The 18,256-nt window shown below is 36.2% G+C and overlaps 1 protein-coding gene across 4 annotated transcripts in view; it reads left to right on the plus strand.

The window, feature by feature from the left end:
* DGKH (diacylglycerol kinase eta) overlaps nt 1-18,256 on the plus strand; it is a 156,621-nt gene that overhangs the window by 132,997 nt on the left and 5,368 nt on the right. For 3 of the 4 annotated variants that reach the window (XM_017827813.1, XM_017827815.1, XM_017827816.1), the window contains 11 exons: nt 334-444; nt 599-695; nt 3,191-3,298; nt 6,340-6,453; nt 6,743-6,877; nt 7,944-8,110; nt 9,332-9,437; nt 10,562-10,654; nt 14,589-14,708; nt 15,078-15,186; nt 16,564-16,694. In XM_017827813.1, coding sequence (XP_017683302.1) covers nt 334-444; nt 599-695; nt 3,191-3,298; nt 6,340-6,453; nt 6,743-6,877; nt 7,944-8,110; nt 9,332-9,437; nt 10,562-10,654; nt 14,589-14,708; nt 15,078-15,186; nt 16,564-16,694 — 1,291 coding nt within the window. The remainder of the gene's footprint in view (nt 1-333; nt 445-598; nt 696-3,190; nt 3,299-6,339; nt 6,454-6,742; nt 6,878-7,943; nt 8,111-9,331; nt 9,438-10,561; nt 10,655-14,588; nt 14,709-15,077; nt 15,187-16,563; nt 16,695-18,256) is intronic. The other variant, XM_017827814.1, reaches the window with a different exon arrangement.

The following is an 18,256-nucleotide window of genomic DNA, read 5'->3' on the forward strand; positions in this document are numbered from 1 at the left end:
ATGGTGTGCTGTTGCTGTCTCAGAGCTGAGCCTGGGGAAGCTCTCTCAATGTATTGCACTGTTGTATTGGGTATAGTTGAGATAGTGCTGGATGGGGGTGTGGTACAGTTTTTCCTTTGCCCTACGGGAATTAACTTGCAGTTGCGAAGGAACTGTCATACAACCTGTCTCTTCAACTACCAGTGGGTTTCCTCAGGGAGATTCAGAGGAAAGATCTCTTAAAATCTCTTGGTTGATATTGTGTTCTGAGACCAACAACAGTCTTGGTCATAAATGGCTGTGTGTCCAGGTTCTGTGCAAGTGTACACCTAATTATCCCTTTTCCTTTAACAGGGAGGGATATTCAGAAAAATGTGTCATGAACAACTACTTTGGAATTGGGTTAGATGCAAAAATTTCACTAGAATTTAATAACAAGCGAGAAGAACACCCTGAAAAGTGCAGGTAAAATAATTGTCAGTAACAGAGCCAAGATGTTTCAATTCTTTTCTTTTCCTTCTCTCTTTATATGAATTTCTTAAATTTTTTTCTTCCTACAAGTACAAGGCACAATAATGTGTATGTTTCAATATGTGAGTCTTGTTTTGCCTGCTTTCAGAAGTCGGACGAAAAACATGATGTGGTATGGAGTTCTTGGCACAAAAGAGCTACTGCAGAGAACTTACAAGAACTTAGAACAAAAAGTTCAACTTGAGGTAAGTTTTATTTATGGACAGAATAAGTATTTTTGCTTCCACCATGTGCAGTGAAGAATTTGGGCTTCTTTTTGAAACCTTTTATAGTTCTTGTATCAACTCAAGCTGACCTCAAAGGCACAGTATAAAGATGTGCTATGTAAAAGTTTGTTCTCCCAGTGGAGTTTTTGAGTAAAATGTCAGTACTTAAAGGTCACAAAATACCCAGTATAACATTTCTTGTAATTACCAGGTTACAAAGAAATAATAAATTGCTTAGGTAGGATATATTTCTTAATGTTCATTGCTTCAAAAGGAAGACCAGGTTTTAAGGGCAACAACAGAAATGATCATAAAATAAACAGAAGGAAAGAGACAAGGAGTCTTAATTCTTCAGGTTCATTTTAATATATCTGAAATTTTGATTACACATATAGGGAAAACACACAAATATTCAAAAATTGCTGACAAAAGAGAGGAGATTCTGAATTGTGTCACAAGAAACACAACTACACCAGTAGAGACTTTACCTAGTAGTCACTCAAAAGAAGCAAGATATTATCATAGCAACAACAAATCCCATGTCTGAACATAGCTAGCTATTTTTTGTCTTTTAAGCTCTGACATCAAATCTAAGTCTTCCTCATGATACTTGGAACTTAAAGTTCTGATTACAAAATGCAGAAAAAGACAACAGGATGATTACTGTTATTTTCACCCAAAGAGTATCTAAGCTGGATTTTGACAATGAACATATGAAATTTCTCTTTTTATTTCATACTAAGTATTTCATATGGAAGTTCATGATATTTATATGAGGGTAAATTTTAAAGTTGAAAGAATAATTTTAGGTTACTGGAACTCTTTCTCACTCCTCTGGGATTTAGGAGGATTTTGTCCAGTAGCAGCAGATTGCTGTTAGCTAAGGATTGAGTAATTATCAAGGAATTATGAAGTAGTTAGCAAATATAATAACAGGAAAGAATGTTATGTATGCTGCAGATAGAATTCTAATTTAAGGATTTTTTGAATCTGATTCAAATAAGATTTGATAATATATTCACTGCTGACTTTTCCATAATTATTTTTGAATATTTCTGGAATTAAGCCAGCAAGTAGAAATATTGAATATTTAGTGTTGTCTTACAAAATATCAGCCTTATTCAGGAATTGGAGGCAGACCTCCACTATAATTCAAATGCCTGTGCAGCATCTATTAATATCACACTGTATTTTGGATACTGTCACATCTTGATGAAAAGGTTAAATTCTGTCTTGTTACTGAGATTAAATCATAAGAAGAGCACTAAACACATTCCAGAAATAATTTTGCATATCGTTCTCCTCCTGATAAAGTTGCTACAGATTTTGTCCTTATTTCCTGAGAATTTCTATTTCATTTGTATAATTTAAAAATCTTTCTGTGGGACTGGCAGTGTGCAGTAATATAGCAATCTTCCTTAAAGGCAACTTGACCTCCAACTTCGTGGTCCACAAAGTGACACCTGAGTCCAGCATTTACAGCCTTTTATTTCTAACTTGCTTCAAATCCATGCCTGTGGCACTGCTGCAGGACTTCACTTTTGAGTCCTAGTGGAATGGTTTGAGATCATTGTGCTCACCTCTGCAGGCAGTCGTACTGCTCTAAGTCAAGAGTGATTTCACTGATGTCTGTAAATTTACTTTTGGCTGAAAATAATGTGAGATTGACCTATGTCATCCCATGATTGTATTGAGTAGGACTTGGAGTTGCTTATGGGTTTTGGGAGATAAAGCCGTAAGAAAGAACTGAACAGTTGGATATAGGAGCGACCTCTTACCTGCAAAATCAACAACTCCCAGCCACAGCCAGGGTAACAACTGTGGGGTCAGTCCTAGATTTGTCTTTGCACTTTTGGGAGGAGGGTGAAGTTATTTTTACAAGTCAACAATACATGCTAACACTGACAACTAACCACATTTGTGGCTATTCCCGAAATATTCTTGCATATTTTTGACACACACAAACACCACCCCGAGCTTAATGGATTTACCTAAATAACAAGTCTGTTGCAATTTTGGGAATGCTGATATAGGATGCAAGACTAGTTACCGAATGGGTAAATGAATCTTCTTGTAATGTTCATGACGATCGTACTGTGTGAACTCAGGGAGATTATTTTTTTCACTGCAAAAAGATTTTTAATCCTTGGTAAGTAGACCATGGTCAAAGTGCATGAGGAATTTCATAATAAGGAATGTGAAAATGATTCTTTGAAGAGTCATGGAACACCACTGCTGTAGATACTACAGCGTGTAGATCTACATGGTTTTCAACTCTGCAAAAATCAATGCTAAGACTAGGGAGAAGAGGTTTGTATTAGAGGTGCTTCACTGCCTGGAGGGAATAGTCTTGTGTCAGACCTATTAATGACTCTATCCTCCCCTACCAGCTCTGTTGAAGCTTCATGTGTTAAAAATGGCTGATTACTTTTATCATATTATTTATAAACTGAATGAGCTTTCCTCCATTACAGTGTGATGGACAGTACATCCCTCTTCCAAGCCTGCAGGGCATAGCTGTGCTAAACATTCCCAGCTATGCTGGTGGAACTAATTTCTGGGGTGGAACCAAAGAAGATGATGTAAGTAACAGTAAAGAGAAGTAACCTTCTGGGCAAAACCAGCAATAAATATCAATAGTAGTAGCATATAGTTTGGATAGCAACTCTTATCTGGGGAGGCTGTTTCAGTTTAAACTTGTCTTGTTGATTTTTTTTTTAGTTGAAAATATATCCCATGATTTTTCACTGTCCATTCCAGCAAAATGTTCATAATGATTTTAGGATTTTTTAATGGCTCTATGAGTATTTTTAGAAACTGATTTTATAGACAGAGACACGGATAATTTCTCTCTATATTGTTTTACAGACTCCTGTAAATAAGGTTTCTTAAAGCACAGATTCCTCTGTTTGCTATATTCTAACAATAAGCAAGGTAGACAGGATAATCACTCACAGTTTATATCTGAATTTTCCTCCTGTTCTTTAAACAGCTTTGCTCTAAAGGATGGTGGTTCAGAAAATGGGGACTGATGCATTCACTGACTGATAATTTAGTGGGGGTAGTAAATTGTTTTCTAAGTTTATTTTCAATGACCTTCTAAAATATTTTAAGGTACCTTTTTCCCCTTCTTCCTCTCATCTCCTAAGAAACATTACATTACATGGATACATGTCTTACAATTTGGAGCAGTGTCGCTGCTGCTTATCGACTTCATGTACAGTGCTACAACTGTAATTACTAGCAGATTATCCTAATTCTGCGTGTCCTGAATTAGAGTATGTGAGGTCTGAATCACCTAAAACTGTAGTTGCAAACTGGCTTGTGATTTTAATGTAGACAATCCAGGATTTTTTTGCCGCAATATTTGGGGTTTCTTGTGAGATGTTATCCTTTCCTTTTTTCTGTGCATATGTATATTAAAAATATGTATATATAGTTTTATGTAATGACATACACAATTACATTTTTATAATACATATGAACATCTATTATATATTATTGCATTTTATATATTATCTAATACATATATTTGCATACTTGTATATATTCTTTATATATGTATATACATACACATATGTATAAAAGTAAAAAAAAAGAAATATAAACATGTTTCAATGTCCTTTTCTTATTTTTGGTATATGTTAGAGGATGGCAGTTCTGTTTATATTTGGTGATGGATATCTCAAGTTTTTATATACTCCATGTTCCTATTCATACCTTGAAAGCTTCTCTAACACCTGCTCAGCCCCTGTTCAGGAGTTTATTTTTCTCCCCAGACTTTCTAAATGAGAGAGAACTGTCCTAGCTTTCATACTGGTATACAGCAAATGTGTGTGTCCTGAAGCAGTTTTACTGATATTATTAGTCTTCTGGTGACCAGATGTGCCAGCCCAGTGACATTTTTGTTCTAAACAGAGTTAGGAGCATAATTCACTGCTTTAGTGCAATGTTAAATAATTGATACTCAAGAGGTGGTCGTGGTGGTGGTCTGAAGTGCTGCTATTTCTGCTTAACTGGACAAATGAAAGATGTTGCCTTTACAGCTGTGACTATTGCTGAAACATCAGCAGTGAGCCAAGCAGGGCAGCTGCACCCTGACTGACTTGAGCAGGGCTTGTTAACGCATGTTTTTTGGTGTCCAGAAGACCGGTTGGAAAATGACCTGCAACAGGAAAGGAGTCAATGTTGATCCATAGTCACTGGGTTGCCTTTAAAAAAAAAAAAAAGAAGGGTGGTTTTCAGTAGAGATATTACTGATGGAGAGACACGGCAGAAGACTGGGTTGTGGGTTTTTTTAATCCTTTTGCTAAAATGGAAACACAAAATAAATGAAATTTTACAAATCCTTTTTCTTAACCCATGCAAGAACTAGCCCTGTAGGTGTCAGTTGCTGGATCAAGAATTCTTCACACTTTTTGCCTTGGAATAACAGAATCACCATCTTTGCTCTTGTCAAGATGTTCACATACTCATGTGAAAAATTCCATGGAAACATGCCCTCCTCAGCCTCCTGACCAAAGCCACTGCTCACTGCATTGGGATAAAGGCTCCCATCGGCTCAGTGGGCAGCAGGGACCAGACTGCCTTAACCTTATTCCCCATCATCTCCCTCTCTGAGCTATTGCTGCAGACACTATTTGGATTACACAGTCCTGGATCTTATTCTTCACCTCCAGAAAATCTTCTGTCTGGAGACAGGACCTGACTAGTTGTGCCTTTGAGCTTCTTTAAGGGATTTTCCCCGTTGTGGTCTCAGGTATCTCTGATACATCTTACTCTCCCCAGCGTGCCAACTGAGATAGTCCAAGTACTGCTCAGAGAGGTGATCTCTCTACCCACTAAACTTTACTGGAGTGATTTCTCCTGCTGATTTTTCTCCCTCATTTCTCCCTATTGCATATCAAGATAAAATGGCCAAGCTTCAAGTGACCTTAGCGTGGTTATCACCTGCCAGACGCAGCTGAACTCCAGCCTAAGACTTGTCCTGTGGCTGAATTCCCCAACAGGACACCAGGTGGCAAGACTTCCTGTGCTTTGTGTGAGCTTGTGGAAATTCAGCACATTGGCTAGATAGGAGGATATTTGTTCCATACAGAAGCAGTTTTTGTATTTATAGTGGATAATTACGTACTGCAAAAAAAAGATCCTCTTAAGTGTCAAAGCTGTGTTAAACAGAGCAGAGTGTGGACTCAGTGTTGGTTTCCAGAAAATTCAGAATATAAACAGATAAGCACTTCTGAGAGGAATAAGACATCATTGCTTCTCTTACCTTCAAGAACCTTTTAGATATTAAGTACATTAACCAAGCAGAGATTTGAATTGGCCTTTCATCTTGCCTTGAAAAACATTTCTTAATCTGCATGCTGAAACATGTCATCCTCCCTATATGAGGATATGCCTTGTCATTCAAATATTTGAGATGCTGTTAGCATTGCTATTTTACAGTAATATTTGGCTATTTTCTATGGTATCTTACTCCTATGACTTTAGAGACATTGTAGTTATTCTGCAGTAAATAAGATAGAGCATTTAAATGTTGAAAACGAATCTGTAAATGAGTCTGTGTTTCACTGAACATGCAATCTAAGCACTTGGATTTACCATCAAAATTTCTTTGCAGATATTTGGGGCTCCATCGTTTGATGATAAAATCTTAGAAGTTGTTGCAGTATTTGGCAGCATGCAGATGGCAGTCTCAAGAGTCATCAAACTGCAGCACCATAGGATCGCTCAGGTCTGTTTCTCGCGTGCAAGCACACGACACGGTTAGCAGCAGTTTGGGATGCTGGCAAGTAGTGGTAGTTTGGATGACCACCACGCTATACATTAATAAAGCGCTGACATTGTTTTGTTTTTAACGGGTAACAAATTGTCTTCAATGACGAATGAAGTATAAAAGTTCTTCATTCTTGAGACAGTCCTGGACGGAAGCCACAGCTCCTAGTAAGCAACAGATTTCAGGTGACCTGTCAGTTTCATTAGTATTCACTGCTCTGTAAAATAACGTGTCTGTTCTTTTCCAGTGTCGGTCAGTAAAGATCACCATACTTGGTGATGAAGGGGTTCCAGTGCAAGTCGATGGAGAGGCATGGATCCAGCCCCCAGGAGTTATTAAGATCATACATAAAAACAGAGCTCAAATGCTAACACGAGACAGAGTATGTTGCAGAAAGAGATACCACTGCTAACATTGGTTTCTGTGATAACTTGAGTCAGTTAACAAAACAGTGCTTACAAAAATATTTTATAACTATTTATATAACTCATACAATTACTTACAGTTATATAATTTCTCTAATAAGATGAATAGAGAATTATTCTTTTGTATAAGTGGCAAAGCTTTGTTAATTTTTATTGGTTTTATTAGTGCTATTCCTGTATTCTTATTCCTACATAGTAAGAATGGTCAAAATTCCTTGCTTCCTTCCTTCCTTCCTGCCTTCTTGCCTGCCTTCCTCCCTCCCTCCCTGGAAGTTTTAGCACAGTTGCATAAATACAAAAGTTCTATAATGTCCATTCTCCAGAATACCTTTTTGCACATTTCTCTCCTGTCTCTCTCGTCCTACTAATCCTCCCCCTGTCCCGTGATCCAGTCTCAGATAGAAGAGACACAAGCAGAATATAGTCACAAAGCCACTAGAGAGTTCACACTTGTCTAGGATTATTGTGTGAAGGGTGTAACTGCCCCTCAGTTCTCCATCCACTAACTAGATCTCGAATTTAGGGTGGAGTTAATGGAATTTGAACTCTAATTTACTAAATATGTTACTTTTCTCCACTGTTTTTAATGTTTGAATCCAGTATTCATTTCAGATTTCAGTCTAACTATCTGCACAAAATGTGCTTGCATTGGAGAATCACAGAATCCTAGAATCATTTAGGTTGGAAAAGACCTCTAAGATCATTTAGTCCAACCATTATCACTTTCTTTGTGTTCTTATTGTTTTGGATGACACATTTTGAGGATAACAGGGAGGAGATAGAAAAGAGCTTTCAGAAGTGACTTATATTCTATACTAAGTTTTAAAAAATTAAATATAAAATTGTTATTTATACAGGTTGCATTATTTATATAAAATTAAATAAAACAGTTGTTTATTTGTTAAATTAATTTAAACTAAAATATTATATAATATAAATTCATATAAAATGTAAAATAAAATGTTTTAATGAGTAAGAATAGTCCAAGTGCTGTGAACTGAATGTATAATTCATTTTGATTAGGCCTTTGAAAACACCCTGAAGTCTTGGGAAGACAAACAGAAGTATGATTCCTGTAAACCTGTCATTCGATCTCCCTTGTACCCTCAGCAAGCTGTTGAGTTGGCTACAGATGAAGAAGTTGCACAGATCCAGCTGTGCTCACAAGCTGCAGAAGAACTTATTACCAGGTACAGTAAAATTAATAAGTTAATACACAGACTTAAAAGTGTATATTTTTCCTAGGTTTTGATGAATGTTTCCTTGCCACTATATCAGTTATTTTATTCCAATTTTAAAATTTTATTTTATTTTTAAGGCTCAACTTCTTTATGTATTCTTTTCTTATGAATTTCTTTAATTTTATTTGTGTGTGTTTATGTTGGGCTTTTTTCATGTGAAAACCAACTTTCTGAAGTAGCACTGGAAATGGAAAACTGGAAAGCTTCTTTACAGAGATTGAACCCTCTCATTTTATGCAAAAGCAAAAAAATATTTATTAAAAAAAAACCTTTAGAAGTCAACTTTAGAAGTCAGCAGGATGAGCACTTCAGTCATTTATCTGGGTTGAGATGATAGTCAGCTGATGGTATAAAACTGATCCCACAGCCTTGCTTATTTTCAGGAGGTACTTTCGTCCTGAGATGCAAGTAGTTTAATAAAGAAGACACTTCCATTTTCAAAGAAAAATAAAAAAAAAAACTGATTTTTTAAAAGAAAATAGTTTTTTTAAAGATTAGAACAGTTTGTAAAGCTGATGTTCAGTTCATCATCATAACAAATTATCTTTATCATCAAAATCACTGATAAGAAAGGAATTGAAAAACTACATACTCTTTTTATATTGTAGTGATAAGTAGACATAGAAGAATAATTTAGTGTATCAATTACCCAAAGTGAAGTTTAACCAAGACAGCTTAAAATCTTTACTGTTCTAGATATGGTCCAGAGGTTGTAATTACAGCTGGACCTCCCATAATCTCAAAATGATTGCAACCAATTTTCATGTCACATCTGAAGGATATGCCTTGTGAAATAGGTGTAACGCTTTTTAAGATAATTTCAAGTAAGTTATTTTAATGTGCTAGAGTTTTCCTCTATAGTTATTTGAATTAATAGGCCCAATCTTTTTGATACCTTTTTTGCATAGCACTAGTATTCTAAGACATATAAATGTGGCTCAGTATTTTGTAGCAGCATAAATAATCCATGTGATGGATATTTTTTATATGAGGTGCAGTATTGCTTCAAGAGATACTTGCATTTCAACTTTTGTTATAAAGGACTATATTTATTTAAAAATGTTTTGTGGAAGATATATTTTTGTATTTTCTCATCTGATAATGTTCTGTACTTAAGAATTACTGTTTAAAGAAATTAAGAAATATTCTCCTTTTTTAATACTTTTGTAGGATCTGTGAAGCAGCAAAAATACACGGCCTCTTGGAGCAGGAGCTTGCTCATGCTGTTAATGCTTGTTCACATGCATTAAATAAAGCCAACCCAAGGTTTCCCGAGGTAAAGGAACAACATAGATTTATGTATAAGTAAATAAGCTATAATATCTGGGTGCACAAGCTTGTGGCACAGTGTCTGTATTGTACTCCCTGTGCCCATATTAAAAGAAGTTGGATGAGAAGGCAGAAGATGAAGTTTCTCTGTTTGTCAGTGTCCACCCCAGCTGATACTCTTAGGTGAACACTGGACATTGGAAAGGGACATTAATGACACTTAAAATGCAGACCTTCTGGGGGAGTGAATGAGAGATAGGGAGTTTGGATTAGGGGCATAGTAAGAGTATGACTGTTGCCTTTTGGAAGCAGTCAGGAATTTGCTTCATCGGCAGTTGTGGTCCACAGCCAAGGGTGCTCCTCCAGAAGTGATGCAGCAGTGCTTATTTAATCAAGTGAGGTGATGCAAACAGCAAAAACAATTGGCAAAGTAAGCTCACTTCTGCCTGCAGACGACTGTGTAGGCACGTCCCTAAATAGAGAGTGGAGGCATGACAAAGGTTGAACTAGTTCTTTTACTACATAAAGGTCAATTTCTGTGGATGCTTTCAGAGAAATTTTCATGCTTAATTGCTATTCAAGTGCTGTGCAGAGAATGCAAAGGGGCTGAGGGGAAATGCATTTCCTCTTTCCTCTCTTCCCACTAGACAATCTAGGTGTTTTCAGGAACTGGACCCAGAAAAGATAATTGGGTAGAAACTATCTGTATCTAAACTAAATTTACACATGATAAATATATCAGTTGCCCTTTGCTTCTTAAAGTATGGCTAGTAGCTTACTTCTGCTAAGGATAAGGTGAAAAATTGAGATCAACAGTTGTTGTTAAATGAGACCCACAACTTCTCTGCTGGCCTTTGTCATACATAAAACTCATGGATTTGTCTCACATATGGCTGGTCATTTGATGATATTCAGGATTGTGTTAAGGTCATACTAAATAAAATTGAACAAAAGACAGTAAATAAATACTATATTTTTTGTTTCTATTCTCAGTACTGAAGAATTTGTCAGTTTAGAGCTAAATTGATGTATTACTCCTAGGAGAAGGCACTTAAGATCTGTTCTGTAAGCCCAAAGTACTTAGTCTGACTTGCATCACTTCAAATATTGTTTATACTTCTTATTCCCCAGAGCCTTACCAGAAACACTGCCATGGAGATAGCTGTCAATGTGAAGGCCTTGCATAATGAAACGGAATCTCTGCTGCTAGGAAGAGTTCCTTTGGTAAGATCACAAGACACTTGGTTTTATTCTTTCCTTCAGATTATCCGTGATTTTTTTCTTTGCTGATTTTTTAAAATTGGTGCAGAATTTATGATGTGCTGCAAGAAGCTCTGTAAAATCGATAGGAGGATATTACACTGCATTTGTGGTTGGATTAGAATGGATTACGAATTCTTGTCCAAGGCTGGTATCCATCTTGCCTCATGTCAGGTAGCTAGGTCATTGCTTGTACTCTTCTTTTTAATAGTCAGTGGAGAGAAGTAAGTGTCCCTGTTGAGGTTGATTCACACTCAGCTGTCTTGGAGGCTTATCTTAGAAAAAGATAAATCATCTCCTGGAGATAAAGCATTTAAGAGAACTTCTAGAGTGTACTATTATGTGACCATCTTCAGAGTTTAAGGAGAACCTGGGGTGAGAGCTGTTTAGACTAGTGCATTCAGCTTCCGCAGATCTAGTCTGGGCAAGTAAATATTACCCTTGTTCTAATACCTGTCAGGAGTTATTTTATAATCTTTAACTGGTAATAATTAGAAAGTTTCTTTATGTGACATTGTGAAGAGAATAAAGATGTCAGGTTTTCTATGCTGGTCCAGTTTTACATTAAGAACATACTCATAAGGAATAGTTACATTTTCTTAGGTTCAAAAGCAGATTTATTACTAACTTACTCTTTAAGTATTGTAATTAAAAATGGATATTAATAGGAATATTTTCCTTTATCTGAGTTAGGGAATGAAATTACTGATGCAGGTTCACATACCTTTTTACACAAGTGGTAAATGGTATGAGTCTATTTTAGAGTAACCAAAAGTGAATATAGTCTAAAGGTCATATGGTTTAAGTTCTAGAAATAGTCAAAAATTAGATTCATATGTTTTATTTCAGAATGTTTTCAAAGGAAAAGTTATTCATTAGATGTTTTGGTCCAAGAAAAGGGAAAAGTATCTTGCTGTTGTTTTCAAGTTGATATTACTAATCCCCCATATTTCAGATTTAAAGGGGAATTAAAAGAAAGAACTTTTTTAAAATTTTAAAATAGTTAAGGAAGAGGAATTAGGAGAAAACATTTAAGTTGGAGATGTCATACTAGGACTGGTGAAATTTATCAAGGCAGGCTGGAAATAATGTTATGGAAACCTTCCCCTTGAAACATTACCTTTTCTGCAGCCAGTTGGGATCTCATCGTGTTGTTGAGCCGGTCCCTTGTTCAGGCTCCAAAGTTTAATTTGATTCATTTTTCCATTTCTGAATTTTTATGTGTTGTACTTCTGCTTCTCATTCTGGTCTCTGCAAATGTCTTCATGAGTCTACATCGAGCGCACTTTTTAATAAAAATACTGCTTGGAAGATACTGAGATACTATTCCAGACATGTCCATTACACTCATTTGACATCATACTTGTTTAGAATAGTTTTTCACAACCACAGTAACAAGGGACCCCGGTTAACCTTATTGCCATGTATTTTATAAATGCTGAAGTTGCATGTATACTGGTCCCTCATTCTATTAAAATGATGAAGTGTAAGGTGTTGCTTGATGCATCAGCTACTCCCCTCATAACCTGTTCTCCAAATTATTTTTCTCCTCTCACAAAGACAGACATTCTTTCTCTGATATCCTCCTTTTTTTTTTTTTTTGGTCTCTTCAATTCTCTCTCACCCCTCTTTTCTGTTATCAAAGCTCCTGATAGCAGTAAACTGATGTCTTTATTGCATATACTACTTGATGTCATGATTTAACCCCAGTCAGCAACTAAACTAGGGCACTTGGTAAGCTGCTTCTTAGGATCACAGAATGGTTTGGATTGGAAAGGACCTTAAAGATCATTCAGTTCCAACTCTCTTGCCATGGGCAGGGATGCCTTCTATGAGACCAAGCTGCTCAAGATAGGACAATTAAGCTGATTTGTGGAATCTCCCAGATGGTTATGGCTGGAATAAAGTTTGGAAAAAATTAAAAATATCGTGTTTTGTCTAGATGCTTTCCAAAGGCACTGTTTCCATTTTTGATTTTTAAAAAGCATTTCCTGTCTGCAGCAGAGCACAGTTTTCAAATGCATGAGGAGAAAATTAATTCCCTTAATTAAGAATTTTTCATTTCAACTGAAAGAAATTATCTAAGGTCACTTGAAATAAAATATTTTCATATTAAAAAATTAAATTGGGAAGGAATTGAAAAAACTCTTTATTTTCATTGTTTCATTCATAGTGTTATTTTTTTTCTTGGAAAGAAGAAGGTTTTCCAAGATGTTGTAGAAGGAGAATACAGAGTAAATTGCTGATTCTTCCCATACCAGAATTGCACTATTATTTTGAGTTTATTTCAGGAGAACCATCACATGAGTGGTTTTTTTTGTCCCCAAGCAATTGAGAATCAAGCAATTAGATAAGTGTTTGTTGAGAAAGACAGAATTCTTTGCTTCATTCATTTATAGAAAATAGATGACTTGAATAATTTCTCAAAAATGAAAACACAAGAAAAGTTGTAACTTCTTCATAGGCAAGTGACTCTTCTACTGTGCTCCAGATTAACTGAACTATTTGCATTGAAAAAAAAAGGTAAGACAAAAGAAACATCAAAGTCTATTTATGGACACCGAATTCTATGAGCTTTAGAAGAGAAAATAACACAATAACAAAAAGAGCTTATATTTCCGGTACTACTGTACTAGACAGCAAGCTCTCACGAAGGATGTTCTGTCTTTTGAAAGACAGTAAATTTGCAAACTACTGAAGCAAAGGAAAGAAGTTTTTGTTAGGTAGGATAAATTAATGAGGGCTTGCAATTTATCACCAAACCCCAGCAATGTCAAAATCTTTTTCTGGCACTATAGATCAAATATTCTCTTAGAACTCCATTTAAAAAATGAATTCACTAGGATGTATGTAATGTATCCTTTCAAAAGGATATTCTGCACTGTTTTGGGACTTCTTTTACTTTAAAGAGAAAAATAAATGTTCAGATTGCTTTATTAGTGATTCCAAGCAACTTGTTCTAGGATTCAATTCTTTACCTCAAAATGGTGTTTCAGCAAAAAAACAGATTTTCCAGGGGTCAGCTCAAAACAGCTTTTCTAGGGGTCAGCTGCCTGCGTTGCCTCTTCCACACAGGTTCACTCACAAAACAGCTGCAGAATACTGGAGTTTTAAAGAAAACAGGTACCTCCATGGGGTTCTCAAAGTATTGCTAGAGACAAATTGCCATAGGCCAGTAAGTCCCAAGGTTTTTACACTGCCACCGCTTTCTTTTACTCTTTGGCCTTCACTGATGTCCTTGACGTTTTTGTCTCCTGTCAAGGAGTTCTTCCCACCCTCAGCCAGCAGCAGTGTCTATTGCTCCATGTCTCACCTATTTAGAAGGGATAGTGCAGGTAATGTATCAGTACTGTAAGACCTTTGGGCATGAAGCATCTTCAGCAAGATCCATTTCCTCTTACTTGACCATGAGAGAGCAATCTACTATCTGAAAAAATTTGCAAAAAATAACTCAGGCTTACTGCCATCTACTCAATTTTTTTACACCACTTTCCATACAAAGATTTTTCAGATGCTTGCTCTTCTGTTCAGGTTTTCTCTCCCTTATGCTGGTAGTTTCCTTTCCTAGTGTGTCCTAGGTAGTGGTGTTACCAGATAACTCTTGCTCTATAAAGACTCTGGAATGCAGAGAATGATGACAGTGATTGTGGTCCAAAAGTCTCAGCTGTCTCAGTCATCCCTTTGTGCTTGGGACCATGGAAAATGTAGTGCCAAGGTGGTCTGATGCATCTCCCAAGGAAAGTAATTTTGGAAGATTATTTATTATTTGTTTTCACTGTTTGTTTTGCACTCACCATGAGGTAGTCATCTATTTGTGCCTGGTAACAACATATCTAGATTTAAATGTTAAATCTCAATGAAACTAAAATTACTGTTTTTCTGACCTGTTTATAAACAGCAGTTAGAAGCTCCCCATGAAGAACTGTTGTCTGATGCTTTGCACAGTGTGGAAATAGAGTTGAGAAAACTTGCTGAGATTCCTTGGCTTTATTATGTTTTTCAACCAAATGATGATGAGGTAAGTTTGATGAGTACTTCCTGATTTTAAGTGAACTTTATTTTCTTTTGACAGGGAAGAATAAGTTAGAATCTTTCACTACCAGAGAAGCAATTTCAGTAGTGATGCTGGATCATTTCTGTCTGCTGTGAACAAGCTTCTAAGCTTAGGGCATTTTTTTTGGTGTTTTTTTCCCTTTTGTGAATTTAAAGATTTTGAATAATTATTTAATAAATGAAACACATATAGAGTTAAATCCTGACATTATTCTTTACAGAAGTAAAATTGGGTCTTAGTTTTTCAGATTAACTATGAATTATTATCACAAACATGTAATTTAACTGTTGTTTTCTGTTAATTAAAGGTAACTATGCCCATTATTTCATACAGGATCCCCCTCTGGATTATACTAAAAGAAACAACAGAAGTACAGTGTTTCGTATAGTGCCAAAGTTTAAAAAAGAAAAAGTTCAGAAGCATAAGAGCAGCTCTCAGCCTGGTATGTGTTTTGAAATTACAAGAAAAATAGTAGAATTTGTGGAAAACGTGATTTCGTGGGGTTTTCTTGGTAAGAGGCAACATTATGCGTTCTACCTAAGAGTAAAGTCAGAGTGAAAAGCAACTGAGCTACTCGGCATCTTCATTAGGATAAAGATTTCTTTCAGTGCATTTAGAAAGCATTCAGTAGGACCCAAATACTTCCAAGTGAACCAAAGAAGTACTGTGAAAATACTTAGGTAGTTTTATCATGCAACAGGACCTGTGTCTTTGCTGGTGGTTCCATTTGATTAACTCATAGCCATACAAGCTGTGGGTAAACATGTTTCCCTGTGAAGCTCCAGTTCAGGTTTTTCAGGTTGGTTCCAGAAGGTGTGCAATAGCTTTTATCACACCGTTTTAATTAACCAGATATTCTTAAATTTCAGATGGGTTATAAGTTCAGCAAATGACATAGATCAAACAAAAAACCATGATAGTCAATATTGATTTTATAATTAGAAGTTGAACAAACTCCACTCTCCTCTCTTCCCACTCTTATCCATGAACTTACTTCCTTAAGATTATGTCCAGGATCAGATGGTCCTAAAACTGTTTCTATGTCTTTATCTTTTTTATGAATTGGTCATAATCTGCAAAGTCTTGCAGTTGTTGCTCAAACTTTAGTTTTCAGATTAGATTTAAGGTTTCACTTCATTATATAGTGATCGGCATTGAATGAAGTTGCAAAATTATAGCAATAAGTAGCATAGCTAATTTTTTAATAAATGTGGTCTTAATAGGACTAATGTGGGCAACTAACCTTAGAGAACAATGTTTTATAGAGAGCTTCTTAATGGCCTTTGTAACACAGTAGCTTAAAGAGTACTTTTATTAATTAAGAATACTAGAATCTGTTAATTAAAACTGGACTTGCTTGCTGCCATTGCTCTATTTGAGGTATGGTTGCTGGTTTAATTTTACATGTCAATTAGTTTTTGAAGGCTTCTCCTCTCCTTGGATGGCTTCTAATAAATTAATGGCATAAAGCAGAACATCATTAGATTTTGCGTCACTGATCCTAAGCTGGTTTAATGTGAATTTGTTGGGACATGATGTTTTAAAAAAAGGCTTTACTGAAGAAACTGGAGTAAAGCTGAAAGCATGGCTGCAAAGCAAAGAACCCCAACTTTGTTTAGATACTTTCTCATGTTAACTGCTAACCTGTAACCTGCATGTAAAAAGGAAACTGTAAGTTTTTGTGGAAATGACACCTCTAACCTTTCCCTTTGCTAGCACGGCAATTCTACTCTGTTTTCCACTCTCTTTGGCCTAATCTTTGCTTGTGATGCATTTGAGCATGTAGAAATTAAGGGGGTTTTGCTCTTAACTTTGGTAGTTCAAAAATGGGGCACAGATGAAGTTGCTGCTTGGCTGGATCTGCTCAGTTTGGGAGAGTACAAAGAAATCTTCATCAGCCATGACATCCGAGGCTCTGAGCTTTTACATCTGGAAAGGCGAGATCTTAAGGTATTTCCTTTGTGCTACTTTTCTGCTATTGACCATTTTCTTTGACAAAACAACACCAACTTTTCTTCTTTCCTTGCACTTGTCATTGCTTGTAGCTTGGCTTACACTGTGCGAATATGCAATAAACTAATACGCGCTGTCCTTGTGCCTGACTTTCTGAAGTGCTGACTTGAATTCACAGCAAAGAATATCTGTGTTATCCAAAATTTCCTTTTTTTTTGCACTCTATGTAGAATGATAGCATTGCAGTTTGTGTCAAAATGCATAGGAGAAGCACCTTTGATATCCTAGTGGCATCAGTGTAATATAATGTTATCTTCAAGAGTTCACTGTTTCCATTAAACATGATCAGTATGGATCAGTGGAAGGTGGTGATAATAATTTTGAATCTATCTGCTGCAAGGGCTGATCTTCTCCAGATGATTTATTGTATCTATCTATCTATATATTGGATATAGCTGGTGTGAGAGAGATAAGCAGCTCAATAAATTGCAACATTGGACTTATATGATGTTGGTGTTTGTGTGTCAAAATAGATTTTCTCATCCCTGACAGACCTCTGCCTGATTTTGTCAATATATATTTAAAAAAGAGCACTTTTTTTTTACTCCAAAATTGTAAAACTTTCTTCTTCTGAGGTCAGATTGGTAAGTTTTGCAGGGAGAAATGTTACCTAGCAGTCTGAGGCTGTTATTTGAGCATGCTGGTCCTTTTCAAGAATGACTTAAGTGCATCCATTATATGTAATAGAGGTTATATCTTTGGGGATTCATTACATTATTTTTTCCGGGAACTCAGTAGTAATGAGTTCTTGGTAATGTGTTTTGCAACTGCTTTTAGCACATAAGAGAGGAAATAGGATATTGTATAAATTGCCAACATTTACATTTAGAGTGCATGTCATTGCTCTAGCCACAGTGGCAGGAGTCTGCACGTAGAGATAATATTTTCATACAAATGTGCTACTTTATGTAAAGTTTCTTGTATAGCATGAAATCCTGGCTTTATAAGGTAGTGCTTGCATTGTGAGACTGTTGCAGTAGAAGGCAGCTGTTGAAGACAGCTGTGTTTGAGATAACCTCTGTGGCTGTTGTGTATTATTTTACCCTTTGGTATTAGATTGCCTAAGCATCTTTCCACAGAAGTTAAATTCCTTTCTTTCAGGATAGTTCCTGACATGCAGGGACAGTTTCAGGACAGTTCCTTGCTGCCAAAATTTAGAACAGAAAACTGTCCAAGCACTCTACTACTACTCCACTTCCAGTGATGGATTTTGCAAATCCCTGTTCTGTATAAGTGATGAACAAACTTAAAACTCAGCTGGGAAACTCAGCATCACACCATGCATATGTTTGCATGTCCAGCATATGCTTGCATGTCCAGCATATACTTGCAAGTCCAGCTTGTTGCAATAAATAATGGTGGGTAAGAGCAGTGCTAAACTAGACATGGCTTCTGGCCATGCCTTATTTCTCATAGGGACCAATTTGACTGCTTGCCCAGAAGACTGGCACTTCAACCAAGTAAATATCTGCAGCAGTGTAATCATCGACCTGTCATCC

This window comes from Lepidothrix coronata, unplaced genomic scaffold (assembly GCF_001604755.1).
Source record: "Lepidothrix coronata isolate B3197 unplaced genomic scaffold, Lepidothrix_coronata-1.0 Scaffold143, whole genome shotgun sequence".
NCBI classification, from domain to species: domain Eukaryota; kingdom Metazoa; phylum Chordata; class Aves; order Passeriformes; family Pipridae; genus Lepidothrix; species Lepidothrix coronata.